This window comes from Rana temporaria, chromosome 4, assembly GCF_905171775.1.
Source record: "Rana temporaria chromosome 4, aRanTem1.1, whole genome shotgun sequence".
In the NCBI taxonomy this organism is placed as follows: domain Eukaryota; kingdom Metazoa; phylum Chordata; class Amphibia; order Anura; family Ranidae; genus Rana; species Rana temporaria.
The window spans coordinates 244,372,602-244,383,468 of NC_053492.1; the positions used below are offsets into that span (position 1 = coordinate 244,372,602).

The 10,867-nt window shown below is 41.0% G+C and overlaps 1 protein-coding gene across 2 annotated transcripts in view; it reads left to right on the forward strand.

Moving 5' to 3' along the window:
• Positions 1 to 1,505, forward strand: part of CASP8AP2 (caspase 8 associated protein 2) — a 52,263-nt gene extending 50,758 nt beyond the window's left edge. For both annotated transcript variants that reach the window (XM_040350096.1, XM_040350097.1), the window contains exon 10: positions 572 to 1,505. In XM_040350096.1, coding sequence (XP_040206030.1) covers positions 572 to 634 — 63 coding nt within the window. In that variant the 3' untranslated portion in view covers positions 635 to 1,505. The remainder of the gene's footprint in view (positions 1 to 571) is intronic.
• Positions 1,506 to 10,867: the final 9,362 nt, after the last annotated feature.

Genomic DNA, 10,867 nt, shown 5'->3' on the forward strand with positions numbered 1-10,867 from the left:
ACTCTCAAAGCCAATCCGAGCAGGCTACTCCATGTACTCCTTTTTTTTTTTTTTTTTTTTTTGTTTCCTGTGTGTTGTGTTTGTTTTTTTTTTTTTGTTTTTTTTTTTGTTTTTTAATAGTTTGCTTCCTATGTTGTATAAAAAAAAGAAAAATTTGGATCCTTTTGATGTACTGATTTACATCAGTTTAAACTGAGAAAACACTATAAAAAAAAGTTTTTCAAGCTAATGGGTCATGTTTTTTCCTGCCTATTGACTGCCCTCACATCATAAGAGTACAATTGCTTATAGTTGGCCTACAACCTTTTAGTAAAACTGCGCAATCTCCTTTTAAATGTAACAAATATGCAACATGTGGGTCTTTCTATCCAATCTAGTGAGGTAGGCCCTTGAACTGCATAGTTGATGAATTTAAAGAGGATTGTATAGCCAGCTTTAGATTACTTGTTTAAAGAATATATGTAGACATTTCTATCCATGACGTTGCATGTGTTAAAAAAAAAAAAAGAAAGAGTGCCACAAACCCTTTTCAGGCAAGATTCCTCATTTACTTTTTTTTTTTTTTTTTCAGGTGGAAGAAAGATTTCGGCAGTTAATGAAGTTGTTCAAGAAGAGCAGAAATAGTATAAGCTGACATGCTTTTATATTATGAGTATGGATCTACATTTGTTTCTTTTAGATGCTACTCAGTCTGGACAGTTGGAAGAAATTGTAGTGACTAATGACCTGCCCAAGCCTTTCTAGTAGTTTCTTCTCTACTAAACCAGAAACTCTGATCTACCAGGCTGTGAAAATAGGAGCTGGTATGGACGTGCAGAGCAGGTGTACTAGAGTATGGTGTCCTGTTTTGGCCAACATCCACGTTCTGTTACCTGCTCCACCATCTGCCCAATTGTGCCTAATATAAAAGGAATAGGGTGGAAATTTCAACAAACAGAACTTGGAAGTCTTTTGGACCTGAAATTTCAGACCTCTATAGAGAGAAAGCTAAGCACAATTTTTACCTACTGTCCTCTTCGCTCCCTCAGCCTGCCTTCACCCATATTGCAGTTCTCCTTTTTAACGTTATTAGTTTCTACCAATTATATTTTCTAACTGTAAAATATTGTGATCAAGCTTGTTTTGCAAATTTTAAGTTAATATTTATATACAAAAGCTTTTGTACCATTTCAAAGCTCTTGTCTCAGTCTCTTGTGGTGTATACAGCCCTTCTCCCCACTTCAGCTAAAAGTGTAATTGTTGAGGTCTATTATTATTTCGGTTTTGTAAATGCTGTACTTGAGACCTGATCTTCAGTGTTTTATCCTGTTAACAGCAGCGGTGGTTCTTAAAATACCTGAATACAAAAATAAATGGTATATTTATAACTTTAATTTCCCCTTAAAGCAGACCTAAAGGCAAAAATCCTATTGGGAGTACAGAAACACAGACAGCCTAAGGCCCCGTACACACGAGAGGATCGATCCGCTGAAATTGATCCGCGGACCGGTTTCAGCGGATAGACCCCCTGTTGTGTACGATCCAGCGGATATTTTTCCGCGGATTTTTTTCCCCGGGGATGGATTTCCAGCGGATCAAAATTTCTTAGCATGCTAAGAAATCTATCCGCTGGAATCCAGTCCAGCGGATTGATCCGCTGGTCTGTACAGACACAGCGGATCAATCCGTCCGATTCCATCCCTCACATGCGTCGTAATGATTCGACGCATGCGTGGAAGTCCTTTATATGACAGCGTCGCGCACGTCGCCGCGGCGACGGCGCGACACGTCACCGCGGAGGGAATTCCGCGGGGATTTTGATCTCATGGTTGGTACAACCATGAGATCAAAATCCGCCAGAGGATTTATCTGCGGAAACGGTCTCCGGACCGTTTCCGCGGATCGATCCTCTCGTGTGTACTAGGCCTAAGTGTCCTGGCTCTGTTGACCACTGACTTCACTGCCTGTTTGCTGCAGTTCTCCATGAGGCAGAGGCACTGACTGACTGCCTCTGGCTTATCAGCTAATCAGTACTTCTGCCTCACTTACAGCTGTACCTAAGGCCCCGTACACACGTCCGAGGAACTCGACGTGCCAAACACATCGAGTTCCTTGTCGAGTTCTGTGTTGAACCTGCCGAGGATCTCGGCGAGTTAACTTTCCTCATTGAACAACGAGGAAATAGAGAACATGTACGATCGAGTTTCTGGCTGAATTCTGCCGAGAGACTCTGTCCGTGCAGGGAATGCTCTCTGTTTTAACGGGGCCGAATCTATGCGGCTACTCTGAGTTAATAGGGAAAAGAACCCGCTCCAGGTGTCCGAGTCACAAAAAATCTTCTCCTCAAAATGATGGTGCTGGCTCAGTATGTAAAATAGCATATAGAAAATAATTCAATCAGGATAGCCGCACTCCAACAAAGATGTCTTTATTGGTTAAAAACCATACAGCAAAAGATGCAATCAACAGCTGACATGTTTCACACCGTAACTACTGGTGTTTATAGCTATGAGTTAGCACCAGTAATGGTGTGAAACATGTCAGCTTCTGTTTGCATCTTTTACTGTATGGTTTTTAACCAATAAAGAAAAAGGAGGGCGCACCGACCTAGTGCATTATCACTTAAAGGGATTTTATTAGATACATTTAAACAATGGTCATACTCAAAAACGGAGTTGAAAGACAGTGCTTATCAGACAATTGAACTGGTCTGATGCCATCTGATCCGTGTTGTTACCGTGGTTGCTGGGCAATACTGTATACCAGTTCAATTGTCTGATAAGCGCTGTCTTTCAACTCCGTTTTTGAGAATGACCATTGTTTAAATTTATCTAATAAAATCCCTTTTAAGTGATAATGCACTAGGTCAGTGCGCCCTCCTTTTTCTTTTCTTTTATGGCTTTATGAATTCCCATGATTCTGAGGAGGGCTGCAAGATTTTAGACTTTACACTGAAACTGGATGACGTTGCCCTATAGCAGGAAGACACCAGAGTGCAGGAGAATTTTTTTGTGTGCTTTTAACCAATAAATAAATCGTTGTTGGAGAGCAGCCATCCGGATTGAATTCTTTACTATATACTCAGCGTTAATGCTTACTTGCCGAGCAGCCACATGTATGCGTGCGGCCAGCGTCAAGAGGTTAATGTTTAGGCTCACTAGAGATCTTGTATCGATAAGCAATTAATGTTCCTGATGGTATTATGTTCATGAGAAATTTGTTACTGAAAAAAACAGCAGCAGAACTTTCTTCCATTAACCAGGTCCAAACTAATATGGCTGAGGATTTTTAGATACTGGTGTTTGAACAACCCCAAAAGTTTCTGTAACTAGAAATTCTGCCAGACTTCTTTTCTTTCTATGTCTATTACTGTAAGCGAACAAAGCCATGCAGTAGCAAAATCTGTTCATTTCACGACACCAGGAATAAATGTACCTAAAACTACTTTTGTTCCCCTTCCTCTTAACTATGCTGTATGGTGCTGATAAAAAAAAATCTATATAAATGCCTTATTTCAATTCTGACTGATGCAAAAGCTCCTGTGTAATAGAGCAGCTGGAAGAGAGGAGGGAGCCCTGAAAACATGGGCAATTGCAGCCAGAGGGTGATGTCATGGCTTCTGTAAATCGACCCTATTGAGGGAGCTAGAGCATAATGTGATCTGAGCAGTTTTTATTAAGGTATTTACTGTCTTTTTTTTTTTTTTTTGCTAGCGGTATACTACATATAATCTGTAGCCTTCACTTCCACTTTAATGTATGCTGCTGTCATTCTCCACATCATATGATTAAAAAATAGAGCAGGATTACCTTGTAATGACTGGGGCAGACTTGAAAACTCATGCAGAATTGTGCATTTTGGCTCTTTCGCATCAAAGCAAAGTTGAAACATCTGTGTTGGGTGGACTGATCTTTCTCCAACTTTACTTTAGCTTTTTGGCTTTGCTGTTCGGTAAGTGCATCTCACTGTGGAATAGGTAAAATGCATTTGTTGAATTGTTTGACATCTGCAGGAAAATGGACAGCAAACAATTTGCCTTGAAGCGTTTGTATGTGCTATCATGAAAGGGCAATTGTTTTAGGACAGCCTTCCAAAAATTCTGTCTCGCAGAAACGTGTCAAAGCAAGATAATGTTTGTAAGTCTCCTAACTAATGTTGGTGCATAGTTCTGACATGTAAGCTTTTCACTATAAGATACAATTACATTTTTAGTGCATTACTATTCTCTCCTGTGAAAAGAGCATTTGGCTAAAAACTGCACCTAGGATGCAGCAGGCAGGGGTTTTATTTTTTTTTAAAACCGCACATTTAGGGCCCTTTCAAACCTGTGAACCGTATGTCCGTATTTCATCCATCCGTTTTCTGATGAAATATGGGCATACATGTATCCCTATGGGATAGCGTGTGTCAGCGGATGAACATCTGCTGACACCCGATCTCATTGGTGTCCGCTATGCTCCAATTTCTGCAGACGGAGAAAAATACTATTTTTCCATCTGTCATCGGATCGTCTGAACACGGACAGACAGTGCATGTTCATCCGATCCTCCCCATAGAGGAGAGTGGAGATCTGACAGGGCGGTCCCTGCACAGTGTGCGGGGACCGCCCTGTCATCTGCCGGCTCAGCGGGGGATCAACGGAGCGATCCCCGCTGAGCAAGCGGATGATAAAGGTACGGATCCTCATGGGATCCGTACATGTGAAAGGTCCCTAAAGCTGTCAAAATGTCAAGGGACATTTCTGGCAGGTACATTCATTTTGCCAAGTAACCACAAAATGTAGCTACTTGGTACACCAATATTCACAAGGGATATGCCAGATGGACCCATTGCGTGTGGAGCTTATTCTCTGTTGGAACTTCTCATTCACCAGCATACAGTTTAAATGTTGGTGCTCATTTACACTAGGCATATTTCTTCTTCCCCCTTTTATGATGATCTAGCGAGCCATTTTTTAAATGAACCTCAATGAAAAAATGTAAAGGATCTCTTTTGTTTAAGCTTCAGATGATAGCAGTTTTTCTGATTGGTATGCTACATAATAGTTTTAAGTGACATTGCAGGCATTGAATCAGAGTAGGTTCAGCTTCACTATTGCAGGACTAATTTGCAGCCCAGTTGCTATTAAATATCGGCTTCCATATAAGGTGTTTTCTTATGGGAATTCCCATGGCAGATTCTATTTGAATATTAAAGAAAGTGCAGCCAAAGGAGCTATGAGCGTGTTTGCTTCTTCTGTCTGCATTTTTGATTTGTCCTTTTGCTGATGTACATGACTCGGTTTAAATCTGACTCCAGGATTTATTTGTATTGCATACCTTTTCAAATCAAAGAATGTCTTATGTTAATTAACCCCTTGGCACCTCCTGGCCCTTTAACGGGTTTCAGTGAAGGTAAAATGGGTTTCTGGTGCTCCGGGAGGCAATGCCCTTAGTTTGTAATAATGTACATTTGATCAGACTTTAGGTAAAAACAAAGTTGAGCCACGGTGAGGGTGTGATTTAAATAGAGGCAGCCTTCCTCAGAGTGTGTCCAGCAACTCTGCAAAACATATAAAATAAACAAGTATGGGGGTGGGGGGGGGGGGTGCACCTCTCAAGTGTAGTATTAAAACATTATCATTTATTGCACAAGATTAAAACACTTACAAGATATAAGTGGGGGTCATGCACATCATGTAGTCCTGGCAGTTCTACTGCTTCCCACAGGCTCCTCGCACGATTCGGGTAGCTGGGAAAGGTTCTGGTATGATGATGTGCTTAATTCATGGAGCTGACTACTTCCTGATTTTCCTGAATATACAGTTATTCAGCACAACATCATACCAGAACCTTTCCCAGCTACCCGGATCGTGCGAGGAGCCTGTGGGACGCAGTAGAACTGCCAGGACTACATGATGTGCATGGCTCTCACTTATATCCTGTAATTGTTTTAATCTTGTGCAATAAATTTATGTTTTAATACTATACTTAGAGAGGTGCTCCCCCTTTGATTCTTTTAATAGGTTTCAGATAACGGGAGGTGGGGCGACGCTTCTGATCATTGAGTGCCTTGACTGGCTGTCACACGATCAAAAAGCTCCTGATCGCTAGTAGAGATCGGGAGCTTTCTGTTAGCCACCAGGAGCGCGCAGGGCGTGTGGTGTTGGCACAGCTCTGTTTATCTTTAGGTATGCATATATGCGGCCTCTCTGCATTAAAGCGAAGTTCCACCCAAAAAATGTAACTTCTGCTTTAAGTGACGGTGACCCCCTGACATGCAAGGTAGTTCACCCCTCCCTGCAATCTTCTGGGACATGTCACAGGTCTCAGAAGATTGCCCGGCCAATCACAGCATGCAGCGCATGCCTGGCTGTGCCCACAGTAGTGATGTCGATGCCGCAGAGAGGAGGAGGGGGGGGGGGGGGCATGATTTGTTCACCTGCATCACTGGACCATGGGACAGGTGAGTGTCTGATTTATTAAGCCAGCAGCTACACTTTTTGTAGCTGGTGACTTTTAAATGGGTGGAACTCCACTGTAAGGCCCACTCACCAAGAGGCTGTGTATATGCATATGGCCAGGAGTTAAAAAATAACTACAAGGTGTTCTTTGAATGAATGTGGCGTCAAGTAAATAGAGGGAAAACTGCAGTTATCCCTGTAATAGCACTAACTACTATTGTTTTTTCAGCTTTCCCAGCAGCCTTTTCAGTTATGAGATATGCATACTTACATTGTGCCAGGCTGGACCAATATAAGTAAAATACAGATGGTTCTTGGAGTTCACCTTTTTAAGAGACGCTCACCTCTTGTGTGCATCTTAAAAGGGTGCTCAAATATTTGGTTATAAATTCCACAAACATTAAAGACAGCTTTTAGGGCTTTTACTTCAATAGATCTGTTTAAACTTACTGGTTAATTACAGAAACCCTAAAACTACATTTTATGGATTTAAGGGATTGAGTTGGGCATCATTTGCAGCTGTCCTGTTCCATATACTGCATGTTCATTAAAACTTTGTGAGAAAAAGGAATAACAAATGCATTGCCTTTTAAGTGCAGCAATGTGAAATAGGAGGTAGACTCTGATACCTTGTATAGTAATTCTGTTCACTTCTGTCCCTCCTATATTCCTGTAAAAACATTTCAATTTGAATATAAATGGGAATTTCAGTTGTAGAGTTAATTTTATATTGTAAATCTATGTACAGAATTGCAGTTACTGTTCCCTGTAAACATTTTTGTATGTATATACCAATAGTATGATTTTTTTATTTTTTTTGGTTCTTTTTAAAAGTTGTAAAGACAAATGCATTTATTTTCTATAAACCTGTTTGCATACATTTGAGAATGTTAAATATATAAAATGTTTTGATGCGTTTGTGTGTTGCCAATTATTCAGAATACTACTTTCTTGTGTGTGTGTTTTTTTTTTTCTTTTTCCTGCAGCCAGTAATCTCACCAGCATGTTATCCTATGTGTCCATGCACACAGGCTGTTATCAGTGTTTTCTGTCTGTAAAAAAAAAAGCTGTAAAAGGGCTCCAACTGGTAAAAGCTGGAAAAAACACTTGGCTATTTGGCGTTAATCAGCGGTTTTGAATCTTAAGCTTTTGTGAGAGTATAGTTTTTGTAAAAAAAAAAAAGCTGAAATAACGCTGCTGTAAAACTTATTCTACAGCTTTCTATGGCTAACTCTACTGGCTTTTTTATAATGTCTATTGTGCATGAGGCCTACGAGCTGGACATTCTTTGCTTCTCTTAAAGCAAAGAGACAAGTGTAGCTAAACCCCTTCACAGGAAACACTGCTGTGACCACGCCCCTTTCAATGCAGCTGTCAGCTGTACAAGAGAATTCCTCTGACATTCTGGAAGATGGAAGCAAAAAACAAAGCACCAGTAATTTATATATCAAAACGCATAATACACCAGGAAAGGAAAAGTAGCTGCTGTCCTGAAAGGTTCATAGAAATACTGATGGGTTTAACTAAGGTTTTCTCCCTTTGCCTTTCAGGACAGCACCCTGGAGATAACTGAACTTTAGGGTGGGACCACAGCTTGTAAGACCTTCCTGCCAAAGGCCGACAGCAGGTCCAACCTGGAGTGCCTTTATAAATGTGGAGAAGCTAGACCTGTGGCTACCTTGCAGATCTGTTTCGGTGATGCACCAGCCCTCCTCCCAGGAAGCTGCCCCTGCCCGTGTATGTGCAGTCAGCATTGCGGCTGTGGAAGTATCTTCCAAGCCAGCAGGACCAGATTTTTTTGAACTTGCGGGGGCAGCCTCTGTTTGTATATGTGGCTCAGTAAAGAGGCAGATTAGTATTGGTAACTGCTTCCAGAAGGACAGTGTAGGAGGGGAGGGTTGCTTCCAGCACATAGTAATTGCTTTACGGGCATGGTATAGCAAGAGGCTCACCAGGGTTCTCTTGGCTGCTGTCCCAGCCTACTGCTTCACCAACTCAAGCAGGCAATAGCGTGGTTCACATGGTACAGTTATCTGCATTGTGTTGCTAATTACTTATAAAATATCATGCCAAAATTGTGCTATAGCCAGACTGGTCCAAAAGATGAGAAAAAAAATCAACTGTTTGGTGTGGGTAGCGCCAGCATATTGGAGTTTGCGAGGTGGTCGTCTTGTGAAGCGTGTGCAGGGTATAATGTGCTCTATTTAGGATTTTAAGTTGGCCTATCTTGTCTCTGGCTGAAACTAGAGGAATGAAGGGAAAATCCCAGATCTCCATCCAATCCTCATCATCCAGTCCAGGGTCATCTGCAGGCCATTTCTGTTGAAGAGAGGATAGCTCAGGACTGGCCACAAACAAACAAAAAAAAAACATACAACTGCGACCTGGGTTTTTCCAGACTTGATACACAGAGAATAGTCCCCAACTCTGAGTATGAGAGAGATAAGTTGACACAGAAATTAACATCTGAAGGCATGTGAAACCTGAAGATACCTAAAGTGTTATTGAGCAGGTAAGTTAACTTTTAGATTGGAGAGCATGAAAGGGGAACAGATCAGAGTTGCTTACAATATGCTGCAATGTTTTGATTTTGTACTTAGCCCACATATGTGGGTCTAGGATAGTGTTAAAATGTGGGATTAAGCCAGAGAGGGGGGATAGGGTATAAGGGGGGAGAGACTCCAAAGCAGTATTCACTTCCCAAGCCTGGATGGTGATATGCATGGAAGGAGTAAGAAGATGAGGGGACTTAGGTCCTCTAAACACCAGGAATTGAGGCAGTTTGTCAGCTTAAAGGGGTTGTAAAGGTAAAAAAAAAAATTCCCTAAAAAGCTTCCTTTACCTTAGAGCAGGCCTCCACTTACCTCATCCTTCAATTTTGCTTTTAAATGTCCTTATTTCTTCTGAGAAATCCTCACTTCCTGTTCTGTCTGTAACGCCACACAGTAATGCAAGGCTTTCTCCCTGGTGTGGAGTGTTGTGCTCGCCCCCTCCCTTGAGGGGGGGCGAGCAGGGGAGTCAGGACACCCACTAACACACAGCTCCTTTCTCTATCTGCAACGTAGAGAGCGTCCTGACTCTCCTGCTTGCCCCCTCAAGGGAGGGGGGCAAGCATGATACTCCACACCAGGGAGAAAGCCTTGCATTACTGTGTGGAGTTACAGGCAGAAGAACAGGAAGTGAGGATTTCTCAGAAGAAATAAGGACATTTAAAAGCAAAATCAAAGGATGAAGTAAGTGAAGGAGGACTGCACTAAGGTAAAGGAAGCTATTTAGGAAAAACATTTTTTATCTTTCAACCCCTTTAACCACTTGACAACTGGGCACTTAAACACCCTTAATAACCAGACCAATTTTCAGCTTTCGGTGCTCTCACATTTTGAATGACAATAACTCAGTCATACAACACTGTAACCAAATGAAATTTTTGTCCTTTTTTTCCCACAAATAGAGCTTTCTTTTGGTGGTATTTGATCACCTCTGCGGTTTTTATTTTTTCCGCTAATAATGAAAAAAGAACGAAAATTTTGTAAAAAATGATTTTTTTTTTCATTTAGATTATAAAATTTTGCAAAAAATTAATTTTTCTTCATAAATTTGGCCTAAAATGTATACTGCTACATATCTTTGGTAAAAAAAAAAAAAAAAATTGGGATATTATTTAGTCTGGGTGAAAGTTATAGGGTCTACAAGCTATGGTACCAATTACTGAAAATTGATCAATTTGATCACACCCGATGTACTGACAGCCTCTCTCATTTCTTGAGACCCTAACATGCCAGAAAAGTACAAATACCCCCCAAATGACCCCTTTTTGGAAAGAAGACATTCCAAGGTATTTAGAAAGAGGCATGGTGAGTTTTTAGAAGTTGTAATTTTTTCCCACAATTCTTTGCAAAATCAAGATTTTTTTTTTTTTTTTTCACAAAATGTTCATATTCGCCGGTTATTTCTCACACACAGCATATGCATAACACTAATTACACCCCAAAACACATTCTGCTATTCCTCCCGAGTATGCCGATACCAAATGTGTGAGACTTTTACACAGCGTGGCCACATACAGAGGCCCGACATGCAGGGAGCACCATCAGGCGTTCTGGAGCACCGAGACCAATTCTGACATTTCTCTCCTACATGGAAAAATCATCATTTATTTGCTAGAAAATTGCATAGAACCCCAAAACATTATATATGCTTTTTTAGCAAAAACCCTAGAGAATACAATGGCGGTCGTTGCAACTTTTTATCGCGCACGTTATTTTCGCAGCAATTGTTCGAATGCGTTTTTTTTGGAAATAAAACAGTTTTGTGCTTTTAAAAAAAAAAAAATTAAAGTTAGCCCAATGTTTTTGCATAATATGAAAGATGAAGTTACGCCGAGTCAATAGATACCCAACATGTCACCCTTCAATATTGCACACGCTTGTGGAATGGCGCCAAACT